General features: G+C 36.1%; 4 protein-coding genes across 4 annotated transcripts in view; 2 read left to right on the forward strand and 2 right to left on the reverse strand.

The window, feature by feature from the left end:
- Positions 1–1445: 1445 nt before the first annotated feature.
- Positions 1446–2108, reverse strand: LOC108775329 (histone-lysine N-methyltransferase SETMAR-like). Its single transcript, XM_018541662.1, has one exon. The coding sequence runs from the start codon at positions 2106–2108 to the stop codon at positions 1446–1448; it is 663 nt and encodes a 220-aa protein (XP_018397164.1).
- A 1484-nt stretch (positions 2109–3592) lies between these two features.
- LOC108775340 (general transcription factor II-I repeat domain-containing protein 2B) lies at positions 3593–5377 on the reverse strand. The gene has a single exon (XM_018541673.1). It carries the CDS (start codon positions 5375–5377, stop codon positions 3593–3595), a length of 1785 nt encoding a protein of 594 aa, XP_018397175.1.
- Positions 5378–5848: 471 nt separating this feature from the next.
- On the forward strand, positions 5849–7633 carry LOC108775351 (general transcription factor II-I repeat domain-containing protein 2B-like). The gene has a single exon (XM_018541684.1). The coding sequence runs from the start codon at positions 5849–5851 to the stop codon at positions 7631–7633; it is 1785 nt and encodes a 594-aa protein (XP_018397186.1).
- A 5763-nt stretch (positions 7634–13396) lies between these two features.
- LOC108775385 (rho GTPase-activating protein 20) overlaps positions 13397–16148 on the forward strand; it is a 5358-nt gene continuing 2606 nt past the window's right edge. Inside the window, exons 1-5 of the mRNA XM_018541732.1 lie at positions 13397–13585; positions 13706–13923; positions 14064–14190; positions 14519–15183; positions 15309–15610. Coding sequence (XP_018397234.1) covers positions 13439–13585; positions 13706–13923; positions 14064–14190; positions 14519–15183; positions 15309–15610 — 1459 coding nt within the window. The 5' untranslated portion in view covers positions 13397–13438. The remainder of the gene's footprint in view (positions 13586–13705; positions 13924–14063; positions 14191–14518; positions 15184–15308; positions 15611–16148) is intronic.

The raw sequence follows: 16148 nt of genomic DNA on the forward strand, positions 1-16148 counted from the left end.
GCCATCAACATCATATCTGTAGTCTCCATGACAAAAACAGTCTTTAATTAATGCGAAAATTGTTTTTTTTTCCTACCAAACTCCGAACTCCGAAATTATTTCTCTTTACTTGGCAGTATACACAGTATATCCCTGTGTTAATTTCTAGTTATGCCCCCAGCTGACCGAGCCGATGCCGACCATGTCGTTATCGTTCCGCCTTTCTTTTTTCCTACTATTACATGGAACGCGGAAAGGCGGCACGGTATAGTGACAAGTTCACATTTGTATGCATTTTCTTAAATGTATTAACTTATTTCTATGCACATTTTATCAATAATCTTATTTTTTCAACAAATCTGCTTAATAATTGCATTTAAATCTATTAATTTCATTAAAAAGTGCATAGTAACGTCAACTTGTCACTAGTCCGTGCCGCTTTTCCGCGCAGTTTTGGCTCCATGTAATAATAGGAGAAAATTAGCGCGGCTTACCGCGCGCGGTTCCTAGTTACTTTACCGCCTACCGCATACCGCGTACCGCGTTCCGCGCTGCATGTAAAATCACCCTAAGTCCCAAGCAGTAGGAGTCCGCGGCGATCGATCTATTTCGGTCTCGCTCGGCGGTGCTCGGCGTTATGTGGCTGTTACTGCCGCTTGTACCTGCGAATTATGCTTTATTTTCTATCGGGCACTATGCGCCCTCATCACTGCATTGCGCAGCAATACAGCGGCGTTCGGCTGGATGGTGTGTGCCGGAACGATGGGAGGATGCATCGTTACAACTTGTAAAGTGTTTTTAACTTTAAATGATTATATTTTTATTTTAATTAAAAGATTTAATATATATTTTTTTTTAATAGAAAATATATTTGAATTAAATAAAATAATATTAGAATATTTAGTTTTAATTTCCTAAGCAAAAATAAAAAGAAGATAGGTCAATAAAAAGCATATAATTAAGGATTACGGTAAAAGTGCATAAAAAGGGAGGCCAGCGCTATGACTTTGACCTTGATATATTGGATGGATCGATATATTCGTTCGGTTTTTGAAGGCTAAAATGAAACTTTTTTTTTTCATACAAAGGATGAATTTTAATCAATGATATATTCTCCGTTTTTATTGATGACCTCGTGCCATCTTTCCAACAATTTCATTATTCCGCTCTTATAGAAGGTCTGAGGCTTAGAAGCGAAAAACCGGTCGAGGTACGTTTTCACAGCTGTCTGATTAGTGAACCATTTCCCGTTGAGGGAGTTTTGCAGGGACCGGAATAAGTGGTAGTCGGATGGCGCAAGGTCTGGTGAATACGGTGGGTGGGGCAAAACATCCCAGCCAAGTTGCACTAATTTTTGCAGAGTGATTATTGCGGTGTGGGGTAGCTGGCGTTGTCATGGTGGAATATGACACCTTTGCGATTGACCAGTTCTGGACGCTTCTGTCGCAATGCTTGATTCAATTTCGTTAGCTGCGTGCAGTAGACCTTCGAATCGATCGTTTTTCCCTGAGGAAGCAGCTCATAAAACAGCACACCACGATGATCCCACCATATGGATAGCAAAATCTTCTTCGGATGCAGGCCGGCCTTCGGCGGGTGGCATTCGGTGGCTCGCCAGCGGTTCCCCACGATCTCTTGCGCACTATGTTGTCGTAGATGATCCACTTTTCGTCGCCAGTCACTATTCGTTTGAGAAACGGGTCGCTTTCGTGCCGCTTCAAAAGTGAATTGCAGATGGCTATGCGGTTGGCCAGGTTCTCCTCGGTCAGCTTGTGCGGCACCCAAACATCGAAACGGAACACGTAGCCAAGCTGTTGCAAATGCTTTTGAACGGTTCCATAACCTATTTTAAGTGTCTCCGCAATCTGTCGCACCTTTAGCATCCGGTCTTGCTCAACCAGTGCCTTGATATCATTCGAATCAACCTCAGTGGGCCGACCGCTGCGGGGTCCACCTTCAAGGCTCGTATCTCCGGAACGAAATTTTGCAAACCATTTCTGAGCGGCACGTTCTGTTAAGGCATCGTCCCCGTATACGCCGCATATCTTTCGGTGGGCCTCCGCAGCTCGCTTGCCTTTCTTGAAGTAATAAAACAAAATATGCCGAAAATGCACCTTATTCTCCGACATGTTTACAGGCCTGTAGCATAAACAAAACTAATGCCAATGAAACCAAAGATGAAATTTTGACAGATGAAAAGAGCGGACTGTCACCTTTCCAAAACATATTTTGATTGCCCGATTAGGCAATTAGAATCGGAGATATTCGGAAAAAATTTGCACTACTAATAAAAACCGAACGAATATATCGATCCACCCAATATGTTGTCAAGGTCATGACCCTGAGTAATCTCCAACAGGTTTTAGCCGCCACTCGTCCTTCATTAAAAAGTTATTAACAATCATAGTTTTAAAATAAACGTATGCTATATATGTATGATATTAAGTACTATTCTACACCTTTCCCTGTTCAGGAACGTTAAACTTTCCACGCAAGATAACTTTCACCCCCCTCCCGCACCCGCCCCGTCGATAGAGGTCTCCCCCAACAGTGCAATCATAGCAACAGTACAATCATGGAAGTCGTGTGCCCCTTAACAAGGGGGGGAGGGGGGTGAAAGTTACCTCGCGTGGAAAGTTTAACGTTCCTGAACAGGGAAAGGTGTAGAATAGTACTTAATATCATACATGTATTTGTATATCATATCTTAATTTTAAAACTATGATTGTTAATAACTTTTTAACGAAGGACGAGCGATGGCTAAAATCTGTTACTCATAACCTTGGCAACATATGTCAAGGTCAAATTCATGGGGGGAGAGTCCCCTAATCGGTATTTTTACCGATATTTTTTTCATAAGCAAATTTAAAAATAATTAATCGTTAGAAAGAGGAAATAAATAAAATTAATATTATATATCAGGCCTCGGCAAGAAATGCAACTTTCGGCCGTTTTTCGAATCGACTCCGCCTACCGCTGTCCCCCTTACCTCACCACCCGCGCGCAATCCAAATGCCGCGCGACACTTAGGAGCGTACTAGACGCTCATAGACGTAAGGAGCATTCGTTCGGGGCGCTCGATACGCTGTAATCTTCATTCTATCTTTTTTTTCGCACATTACATACGAAACTAATAGTGAATTCGGTTGAACACATACTAGTGCATATTAGTGCACATTAAAGCCGTTATACACAGATTTAATCCGTGTAAAAGTAAAATGCAAATATTCGAATTACAAAATACAGATTTTACATAACGGCACAATAACATCTATTGCAGATCTCATGGTTTAATTCCGTTTTTATATTTATATTAAACATACATTTTTATAATTTCAATTTGTGTACGATTTTAATGTGCGTCAGTGCGCACTGAGTGCAGATCCAATCGAATTCGCTGTAAGATAGAACGACGCAACGTGTGAGCACTAAAAGCGAATACATCCAATGAATTTTCAAATAGATTTCCACATCACCCTTGAGGTACTATTGTTGACGCGTTTTTTTTTAAGTGGTATCCCCAGTAGGCCTAGTCCACTGATAAAAATGATGAATTGTACGACCATTTAAATTTTTAGTAATTGAACAAAATAACAGATCGAATTAAGAAAATTCAATACGATTTTCGGAATCTTTTACGGGCGAAAGCAGAAACGTCGATTTTCATATTACTCGTAGCGATCCGTATAAGACGAGGTAAAGAATTATCACTCAAGGAAGAACGTCTTTCATTTTTTATTAATTTCATTTTGGAAAATGATGTCTCACATAAATATGTGGATCCAAACATAGAATGAATTCGAAGTCCGAAATCTCGAAGCTTGGGATATGATGATTCTTTCAACATTTTGTAAAAATCGACACCAGTTTCTTTAATCGTTTTAAGCGAAATATCGTTCTGTAAATCAAATAATTCATCCTGCAAATCAAGATGCTGTTCTTCAATTGGAGCTGTAAGGGGATTCTCGAAAAGAATTAATTCGGTTTTAAGTTTCTCGAAACAAGTAAACCGCTTATCGAATTCGTCTATTAGAGAATCTAGAAAATGAGTATATTCTTTGAAATTACAAACATTGCCATGTTCTTCGAGAATAATCTGACATGAGGGAAAAAAGTGAAATATATTATCATTTAAGTGAGATTTCAATGCCTGTAATTTTCTTCGAAAAGAATTAACATGACTGACTAACTGGGAAATATTTTGATTCATCTTTTGCAGCTTTAAATTGAGAAACCTAAGTTGATTACTTATATCAGTAATAAAAGCGAGTTCAGTAAGAAATGTGACATCTTCCAAAAGGGATATATATTCATGAAATTTTGATTTGTTCATTTCTTTTAGAAAAAGAAGAATCTCTTTTCTTATTGTGAAAAATACTTGTAAACATTTTGCAGCACTAAGCCAACGAACTGGACAATGAAGTGGGACATCTGTGTAAACAGCTTTATGTTCGTCAAGAAATAATTTAAATTTTCGGTGAGTCAGAAATTTGTGTCCACCTTTAATTTCATTGATTATTTTAGTGATAGTCTCCATAGCTGTTGAAAGTTTTACAACTTTACCGGCTAATGCTTCCTGATGTATTATGCAATGTATAATGGGGATATTTAAATTTCGCTGTTTTAATTGGCCAGCAAATCCTATCTTTGAACCTGTCATCGCTTTCGCACCGTCAGTTGTAATCGAAGAACATTTACTAAAATCTATGTTAAACTTTTTAAGAGTTTCTTCAACTGCCAAAAAAATATCGAGACCTGTTGTTGTGTCACGTAATACGACAAAATCTAAAAGTTCCTCGACACACGAGTAATCGTTTTGCACAATTCGAGTAAAAATACTCAGTTGGCTCATGTGTCGAATATCGGTACTTTCATCAAGGCACAGAGAAAAATATTTACATGATTTTAGAAGATCCTGTAACTTGTCTCCTATAGAATCATTTATATCAGCAATTCTTGAAGTTACAGTTTTTGCACTAAGGGGAATATTCACTGCTTGCTCCAAAGTTAAAGAATTGCCAAAAGCTTTTACTGTTTCGATAATACAATCTTTTATAAAGGCACCTTCGGTAAATGGCTTAGAATTTTGTGCTATAAGCAAAGACACAGCGTAAGACGCTTGTAGGGAAGAAGAATCATCATTGGAAGAAGAAGAAGGTATTGAATTTTCTTGATGAACTAATTTCAAACCTTCGATAACACTCAGTTTCTCTGAATTTGAGTAATTCGAATAATTTTTCTCATGACGGTTTTTGAAATGCTTCTCAATCACAAATTTTTTAGCAACCGAAGGTTCATATCTACAAAGTAAACAAATCGTCCGACCTGAAATACAACTAAAAAAGTAATTAATTTCCCAAGATTTATCAAAAACTTGAACATACTTATTTCTCTCCATCCCCGCGCGCGCGATGTTAATTTCTCAGTAAAATAATCAAATTAAACGTATTTACCTTTATGCTACAGATAGCAATTTACCTCTTTGCTGTCTCGATCTGCTGAATGTCTGCTACGATCCCACGAATTTCACAAGATCACTAATTTGCTATGTAAGGTACGAGAGACGAACTGCTCACGATATGACAATCGCTGACGCCCGCGACCGCTGAAAAATTTTGTTTTTTATTGTCGACGTTCATTGTCGACGTTTCGGCAATTGTCGCGGTCGCGGGCGTCAGCGATTGTCATATCGTGAGCAGTTCGTCTCTCGTACCTTACATAGCAAATTAGTGATCTTGTGAAATTCGTGGGATCGTAGCAGACATTCAGCAGATCGAGACAGCAAAGAGGTAAATTGCTATCTGTAGCATAAAGGTAAATACGTTTAATTTGATTATTTTACTGAGAAATTAACATCGCGCGCGCGGGGATGGAGAGAAATAAGTATGTTCAAGTTTTTGATAAATCTTGGGAAATTAATTACTTTTTTAGTTGTATTTCAGGTCGGACGATTTGTTTACTTTGTAGATATGAACCTTCGGTTGCTAAAAAATTTGTGATTGAGAAGCATTTCAAAAACCGTCATGAGAAAAATTATTCGAATTACTCAAATTCAGAGAAACTGAGTGTTATCGAAGGTTTGAAATTAGTTCATCAAGAAAATTCAATACCTTCTTCTTCTTCCAATGATGATTCTTCTTCCCTACAAGCGTCTTACGCTGTGTCTTTGCTTATAGCACAAAATTCTAAGCCATTTACCGAAGGTGCCTTTATAAAAGATTGTATTATCGAAACAGTAAAAGCTTTTGGCAATTCTTTAACTTTGGAGCAAGCAGTGAATATTCCCCTTAGTGCAAAAACTGTAACTTCAAGAATTGCTGATATAAATGATTCTATAGGAGACAAGTTACAGGATCTTCTAAAATCATGTAAATATTTTTCTCTGTGCCTTGATGAAAGTACCGATATTCGACACATGAGCCAACTGAGTATTTTTACTCGAATTGTGCAAAACGATTACTCGTGTGTCGAGGAACTTTTAGATTTTGTCGTATTACGTGACACAACAACAGGTCTCGATATTTTTTTGGCAGTTGAAGAAACTCTTAAAAAGTTTAACATAGATTTTAGTAAATGTTCTTCGATTACAACTGACGGTGCGAAAGCGATGACAGGTTCAAAGATAGGATTTGCTGGCCAATTAAAACAGCGAAATTTAAATATCCCCATTATACATTGCATAATACATCAGGAAGCATTAGCCGGTAAAGTTGTAAAACTTTCAACAGCTATGGAGACTATCACTAAAATAATCAATGAAATTAAAGGTGGACACAAATTTCTGACTCACCGAAAATTTAAATTATTTCTTGACGAACATAAAGCTGTTTACACAGATGTCCCACTTCATTGTCCAGTTCGTTGGCTTAGTGCTGCAAAATGTTTACAAGTATTTTTCACAATAAGAAAAGAGATTCTTCTTTTTCTAAAAGAAATGAACAAATCAAAATTTCATGAATATATATCCCTTTTGGAAGATGTCACATTTCTTACTGAACTCGCTTTTATTACTGATATAAGTAATCAACTTAGGTTTCTCAATTTAAAGCTGCAAAAGATGAATCAAAATATTTCCCAGTTAGTCAGTCATGTTAATTCTTTTCGAAGAAAATTACAGGCATTGAAATCTCACTTAAATGATAATATATTTCACTTTTTTCCCTCATGTCAGATTATTCTCGAAGAACATGGCAATGTTTGTAATTTCAAAGAATATACTCATTTTCTAGATTCTCTAATAGACGAATTCGATAAGCGGTTTACTTGTTTCGAGAAACTTAAAACCGAATTAATTCTTTTCGAGAATCCCCTTACAGCTCCAATTGAAGAACAGCATCTTGATTTGCAGGATGAATTATTTGATTTACAGAACGATATTTCGCTTAAAACGATTAAAGAAACTGGTGTCGATTTTTACAAAATGTTGAAAGAATCATCATATCCCAAGCTTCGAGATTTCGGACTTCGAATTCATTCTATGTTTGGATCCACATATTTATGTGAGACATCATTTTCCAAAATGAAATTAATAAAAAATGAAAGACGTTCTTCCTTGAGTGATAATTCTTTACCTCGTCTTATACGGATCGCTACGAGTAATATGAAAATCGACGTTTCTGCTTTCGCCCGTAAAAGATTCCGAAAATCGTATTGAATTTTCTTAATTCGATCTGTTATTTTGTTCAATTACTAAAAATTTAAATGGTCGTACAATTCATCATTTTTATCAGTGGACTAGGCCTACTGGGGATACCACTTAAAAAAAAACGCGTCAACAATAGTACCTCAAGGGTGATGTGGAAATCTATTTGAAAATTCATTGGATGTATTCGCTTTTAGTGCTCACACGTTGCGTCGTTCTATCTTACAGCGAATTCGATTGGATCTGCACTCAGTGCGCACTGACGCACATTAAAATCGTACACAAATTGAAATTATAAAAATGTATGTTTAATATAAATATAAAAACGGAATTAAACCATGAGATCTGCAATAGATGTTATTGTGCCGTTATGTAAAATCTGTATTTTGTAATTCGAATATTTGCATTTTACTTTTACACGGATTAAATCTGTGTATAACGGCTTTAATGTGCACTAATATGCACTAGTATGTGTTCAACCGAATTCACTATTAGTTTCGTATGTAATGTGCGAAAAAAAAGATAGAATGAAGATTACAGCGTATCGAGCGCCCCGAACGAATGCTCCTTACGTCTATGAGCGTCTAGTACGCTCCTAAGTGTCGCGCGGCATTTGGATTGCGCGCGGGTGGTGAGGTAAGGGGGACAGCGGTAGGCGGAGTCGATTCGAAAAACGGCCGAAAGTTGCATTTCTTGCCGAGGCCTGTTATATATAAAAACATATAGAGTATACCTTGTCTATAATATCAGTAGAAAGTTCATAAATAAGTAAAAAATACAAATTTGATTTCAAAATTAAGTACACCAAATACATTATAACAGAAGCGAATTTGCAGATCTGTCACACTCATCTCAATCAAGTCAGATAACGCAATGTCAAGAAGGAAAACATGCTGGTCACAGAGGATGTAGGAAAGAAGGAAAGGATAAATATTAGGAAGGGAAAAGAGAATGTATCATATTGGAATACTTAGCAATGAATCCATGTCATTTTGTTTGTTTATTAATTCCATGTTTCTGCTTCATTATATGCACCATTTCAGAAATCAACCTTTTATTGTATGCAGGTCCAATGCTAATATCTCAACTTTGTCCCACTTAAAATTATGATTCATCTCAATACGGTGATTAGAAATTACCGAAGGCGACTTTGAAATTTTATTGATATCTGAAATGTGCTCATGTATTTTCGTTTTTAATTGTCTTTTCGTTTGACCAACATAACTCGCGTTACAATCATCACGTGATATTTTATAAACTACATTCAGATTGCAAGTTTGTTCCAGTTTATCCTTACTTCTTTTAATGAAATTTTTTAATGTGTTCAGAATGGTGAAAGCCAGTTTACAATTAAACATATTAACAATAGGTTTAAATTTTTACGAAATTGTATTGACATATAGGATAGTGAAAAACTTTTTAATATTAATGTTGTTATTGGACATATTGTTAATATGGAATTTAATTCTGTTTTGGATAATAGAAAAAATGAAAGATAAAGGGTATCCATTATTTAAAAAAATGTTAATGGCATTAATTAGATTCTTTTGCTGGAACATCGTTAATACAATAAGTGACAAAGTTGAGATATTAGACATTGAACCTGCTTACAATAAAAGGTTAATTTCTGAAATGGTGCATATAAAGAAGCAGAAACGTGGAATAAACAAAATGACATGGATTCATTACTAGAGATGATTCCAATATGATACATTCTCTTTCCCCTTCCTAATATTTATCCTTTCCTTCCTTCCTACATCCTCTATGACCAGCATGTTTTTCTTCTTGACATTGCGTTATCTGACTTGGTTGAGATGAGTGTGACAGCTCTGCAAATTCGCTTCTGTTACAATGTATTTGGTATACTTAATTTTGATATCACATTTGTATTTTTTACTTATTTATGAACTTTCTACTGATATTATGGATATTATGGAGGTATACTATATGTTTATATATAATATTAATTTTTATTTATTTCCTCTTTTTCACGATTAATTATTTTTAAATTTGCTCGTGAAAAAATTTTTTAGAATACCAAATTTTGCACAATCCGAATTTTCATCTTATCTGATGCACTGTTAATTTTTGTAGGATAACGAATTTTGTATAACGAATGTATTTGTTTTAAATTGTAACATTGAAAATGATCCTACCGGAATCAAAACGTTTGTTAAATTGTAGCTACATATTATATTTAAAATAAAGGTTTAATTTTGTTACATTATCGGCTCTTTGCCCCTTATTATTTGAACTGTTTTAAATTAAATGTTTTTAATTTTTAATTAAATGTATTATTTTTAGAAAATATGTATTCTATTATCAACGGGTACAAGTCATCGACGTATAAGTGTAAACATGTCGAGAAGTTGCCGGTCTTTACTGTTCGGGGTAGAACCTAACAATCTTCAGCCAACTTCAGTTCGGCGACTGCGACAATATGCATTTTCTATAGCAAAGTGAGGGACTAACTGTCCATAACTATGTTTACACAGCACCCGAATTTAATGACATTCGTAATTACTGGAAGTGTGCATTAATTTTAAGGAATTTTTGGTAAAAATACGGCTTTATTTAAAAAAAAAATGGTTAAAAATTGATTATTTAAAATATTATCCATCGTTAGCCACTACTTCTTTCCATATTTCTGGTAATAAGTGGATTCCACATAAAAAGCACGACACATCTTTTGAAGTTATCCACGAATCGATCCATTTATTGATATCTTCATAAGAATGAAAGCGCTGCTCAGACAGACCATGAGTCATCGATTGAAATAGGTGGTAATCAGAAGGAGCAATATCTGGAAAATACGGCGTGTGTAGTAGGACATCCCAGTTAAGCGTTTCTAACGTTTCCTTGACCGGTTTCGCAATATGGCCGATCGTAGTTGTGTTAGAAAATCACGTTGTCGTGTCTTTTTGCGTAATCTAGCCGTTTTTGCTTCAATGCCCGGCTCAATTGCATCAATTGTTGTTGGTAGCGTTCCACAGTGATGGTTTCATTGGAGCAGTTCATAATACGTTATATTCAGCTGTTCCCACCAAATACAGAGCATGAGCTTGGCGCCATGAATATTCAGTTTTGCCGTCGATGTTGATGGTTCGCCTGGCCTGCATGATTTTTTACGCTTCGGATTATCATAGCGTATCCATTTTTCATCACCCATCACGATACGATGCAAAAAAAACTTTTTCTTTTGTGTCTTTGAAACAATAATTCACAGGTCTTTTTTGTGTCCTCGGGTTCAACTCGTACGGCATCTAATTTCTTTGCTTTTGAATCATTCCAATGGTCTTCAAACGCCTGGAAATCGTTGATCGATCAACATTTACAGATTCTGCAAATTCTTCTTGCGTTTGACTCGGGTCTTCATCGAGTAAAGCTTCCACTTTATCTTCAATCTTTTTCGGCTGGTTTGGCTATTCCTTGTATTCCATGTCAAAATCACCTTTTTTACAGCTTCGAAACCAGTATTCACATATTGAAATTGATGAAATATAATCACCATAAGCTTCCGACAGTATTCGTTGACTTTCAGCAGCACTTTTCTTCAAATAGAAACAAAAAAGCAGAGCTTCCCGCAAATTGCGTTTTGTTGGCACAAAATTCGACATATTCAATGCTCAAAAAAACAATATTGTTTACACTTCGGCAAAATAAGTAAATAACACATACTAAAAACTAATGCCACATGATGGTGCTTTGACATTGAGGTAGCAACAATGTGGCCCGATGCGATATAGTATTAGTTACGCCATCTCTTGAAATTCTTTAAAATTAATGCACACTCCCAATATAACTCCTTGTTTGTCTATACCCAAGAGTTTATTTCATCTGTATTTCTCTTACATTGATCTTAACATCGATCTTAGAAGTCTATCATGTAGCTATTCCTCTAAGAATGGAATGATTGTCTTATTCGACCATATTTCAGGTTGGCACAATACGATTGTTATTACACTCATACCTTCTTCTTCTTCTTCTTTGTCAGCCATTCGCAGTCCATTCCTAAACGAAGGCCTCCTCCATACGCTTCCATGTCTCTCTATCCTGTGCTGTCTGTATCCATTTGACTCCCGCCTGAAAGACAATGTCATCACGCCATCTTGTCTGTGGTCTCCTAATCTGGTTGTTGTTCTTAGTCTTCATGTTTGCAGTTTTTTAGTCCATCTCTCATCAAGCTTTTTGCCACGTGACCAGCCCATCTCCATTTTAAGGCCGCGACCCGATAAACGATATCTGCGACTTTGGTTCCTTGTCTTATTATCTCATTTCATATTCTATCACATAGACTAATGCCGAGCATGGCTCTCTGTGTAACTCGGAGTCTCTCCGCACCGTTATGTTAATGCGATGGTTTCAAAGCCGTAAGTAACGACTAGTAATACACATGCTTCGTAAATCTTTTTTAAGTTTATAGATACCTTCTTATTCTTCAAAATGTAGCTAAGTTTTCCGAAGGCCTATTGTCTAGAAACGCTATTGTCTCCGCTGCTGCTCGATGACAAGATAGATTTAAGTGGCATTTACTCCACTTAGGGTTTTATCGTTCTCCCTCAGAGGTTCCTCCACCTTTTGCCGTTGGCCTCTGAGATAAATGAGTTATTTAACCGCCGCTCACACTCGACGTTAAAGCGCTGGCAGTACGATTTACTTAATTACTGTAGCGAGTTAACTCGGCCAGACTTATTATTACACTCATACCGTTTATACGTCTTTTTAAAGCCGAAGTTATAAGTCTAATTCTTTATCTCAACAGGATTAGCGTTAGTACAACCGACGCAATCGGCGTAAAGCACTATTTATGTGGCATCTAACATCAGTAGTTGCGTTACTAAATCCGATTAAGAGTAAACGTAGTATGTGTGTTATAATACTTTTTTTAATAAATATATGTAAGACTTATCGAGATCGCTCTGTATCTGTTTGTAATTTAGGCCATGTGATTGTTTTTTTTATATGTAGCATTTCTGAAATTAATCTCTTGTGGTAGTTCGATTTCGTGTCTAAAATTTTAACATTATCCCAATTCATCAAACGATCATGGTTTAATATTCAGAGATTACAAAGTATTTCGACAAATCCAGTTTTATATTGTTGACATGTTCTTAGATTCTAGTATGCAGTTATTGCTTTGCCTGCCCAACATAAGAACACTTGCAATCTTTAGATTTTATCTTATATATTACTTTTGCTGTTCAATTTTGGATTTGTCCTTTTGTATCCTTATGACACTTTTCATACATTGACTCTACTTTTTTCGCTACTGAATGAAGAAATAATTATAAATTTTTCGGACATCAAACAATATAGCAACCTTTATCTTTTTTATGTTATAATTATTTTTTGTTTTTTACATAAATTTAATGTGGGTGTAGAAGACTAAGTAAGTCGAAACATACCACCATTTACTCACTATATAATATTTAATATCTGTTTAGGTTCAATTGGCAATAAATACGCTTTAAATTTTATTATAACATTGCTCATATATTGGTCTTTCTACCACCTCTAGTTTGCGGCGATAAAATTAGCACGCTCTAAGCGAAATTTATCGATCGAGTTGAAAACAAAAAAAATTACAAGAAACATTTTAACATCTTAAGTTTTGCATTTAGATTTTGTTATTTAGATAGTCTAACACAAAAGCATTTTCTCTTTCTTTTATGAAAAAAAAATTAAAAATATTTGGATGCCAACAAATGTAAATTATATCGAATTAAAAGAAATTTTTTTCTAAAAATAACGTTAACTGTTATTGGTCGTCCGCTAAATTTTAATCTAATTTAATTGTTTTCACAGAAAACAAAAAATATGTTACGTAAAAGAAATGGTAGTACTTCAGTCAGGCTAACAAGAGGACTTTCTCAGAAGACTCTGGATACCACGGATAACGCTTTATCTCCCACGAAATCACTGACTAGGACTTTTCTTTTAGAAACGCCAGTTCAGTTCACTACGGTACAAAAAGCTTCAAAAAGTTATCAAAATTAAAATCTACGCATACATTTGTACATTTTGATAAAGATTAAGACTTGTTTAATATTAAGACAATCGGATTTTAAAACTTGTAACTTTTAGGGCGTGCAATCTCAAGAAAGGCATCTTTTCCTCTTTACTGATCTTTTGCTGATTGCGAAAGCTCGTAGCAGCGGGAACTTTAAGCTGAAGCAAATTGTGAAAATGAGTGAGCTTTGGCTCACGGTCGGTCACATAGAAGACGTGGCAGAAACCAACAAGTCCGCTGAAACCAGCTTCGTCATTGGCTGGCCTACTACGAACGTTGTAGCTACTTTCATGTAAGCAGGCTTCTTTCCAAAACTGATACATTTATTATATTCAAAATATAACGATTAAAATCTGAATGTTATGAAATATTGATAGTAGTTTTGAAGAGCTTATAATCGTTATCGTTATCATGGTGAAATTATCATTACAGGACCGCCGTAACGCGAGATCTCTGGTGGGGACGTTTGAGTGATCTCGTGCAAAAAGAGAGCATGAAGGAGCCACCAGAGACGAACATTCAAATCGTATATCATGATAACGATACGCACACCGACTACGTAAGTACATGTATACCCGTCTTTGCGCATACTTGAATCCGCGGGATTTGATCATTTGATGTTCCTGTTAATATTTTTCTTCATGAGAGGTGTTTTTTATCGCGAACATCTGTGTCAAGTTAAAATTGTCGCTGCATATTTTGCCGACATTCATCTTCAATCATCATTCTATAAAGGTATAAGCTGTTTCGATCACAAACAAACTTCCGTTATGTAAACATTGTTTATCGTCAGTAAATAAACTTCGACAAACCGTGTGTCGTACTATTTATTCCTTTGTAATTTAGAGAAGGATGAATACAAATGTACTATTTTTCGCACTTTGCAGTTCAAAACGATCAAGGTCCGTTCCGACATGATAGCGCATGATTGCGTGAAGGAGGCAATGCCATTGTGGGATCTTCAAGGACTTTTCCAGCTTTGGGCTCAAACGTTTCTGGACGAATCACCATATCCGTTGCTAGGACACGAGCGACCATTCGCCATAAAGATGTCGCGTTTACGACACATGCTATCGACAGATGAGGGTTTCGATCTGGTGCACATCAACAATAGCGGCGTCGACTTATGTCATTTTATTCTCAGGCCCGTGATGAAGACACCCGCAAAAAAGAACAATCGATCAAAAATAACCGGCTTGTTGCGTCGCTCGTTATCGTTAAATACGAACCTTTTTGGTGTACCTCTGTCGCGGTTGGACGAGAATGGTCTGCCCAAACCTGTTCTTGTGATGTTACAACAATTATTCGCAAAAGGTCCTTTTATGCAGGGAATATTTCGCAAATCTGCAAATGTTCGAATTGTTCGAGAGTTGCGAGAACAGATCGAGTCCACAGGAGATCCTAGTTGTCTGGAAGATGCTCCAATTGTAGCAGTGGCAGCTTTGCTGAAAGATTTCTTGAGATCTTTGCCGGATCCTCTCTTAACCTTTCATTTGTTTCCCCTCTGGATGGACAGTTTAAACATGCCGAATCCTGTCCAAACCATTAAAAGGTTTTTATTTATTTTTGCATTATAGTTTATTTTAAAATTAATTACATTTGTTATTATTGTTAAAATTATTTTTATTGTATAAAATTATTTTTGTTAAAATCAAACTGATTAGATAAAATTTTCAGCATTTTAGATAGGCTACCGAGGGTAAATTTCACGTTACTTTCACATTTAATTTGTGTACTGCATCATGTGGCGAGGCGATCGAAACGTAATCTCATGTGTGCCAGCAATCTTGGCGTTTGTTGCGGTCCGAGTTTGCTTTGGTCCTCAAATCCATCGGTGAATCAGAGTAGAGCGATACCGACAATCACAGAAATGTTAATACGTCACTGTGAAGATTTGTTTGGCACCAATGTCACACAGCTTCTCGGAGAAGATACACGCAGCGATAGTGGAGCCGAGGAAAGTACCGATAGTCTTCACTGTAAGTATCACAATTACATATTATACCATCAAATTATTGTTAATTATATTAAAAGATAGAGAATATTAAAATATTGGGTAAACCTTCGGAAAGACTACTTCCCTCGAAAAAAAATCGTAACTATGTGTTTCCGATGTATTTTTGCCTCCTGATTACGAATATGATAATAAAATTTGGCGGTCGGACACATTGAAGCCGCTATCTTGAAAAACTCGCTGAAAAACAGATTTTTTCTGATTTTTTTGTATTTATCTTGAAAAGTACGAATGTGACAAAAAAATGTATCAAACAAAAAATGTAGAGCATATAATTCTCTATAAAAAAAGTTCTATGCATTTTTTTCGTAATCGCAAAAGGAAGCACATAAAACAGCGATGAAAGTGGATGAGCATAAGAATGACCAAATCGAATTAATGTCACACGAATTAATATACACTATAATACTTCAATAAACGCACTGTCTAACAGAACTGTACAGGGACACACAACGATTGTACTGTTGCTATGATAGTACTGTCGGGGCAGATCTCTGTCCACC

The sequence above is a fragment of the Cyphomyrmex costatus genome, unplaced genomic scaffold, assembly GCF_001594065.2.
Source record: "Cyphomyrmex costatus isolate MS0001 unplaced genomic scaffold, Ccosl1.0 scaffold1060, whole genome shotgun sequence".
In the NCBI taxonomy this organism is placed as follows: domain Eukaryota; kingdom Metazoa; phylum Arthropoda; class Insecta; order Hymenoptera; family Formicidae; genus Cyphomyrmex; species Cyphomyrmex costatus.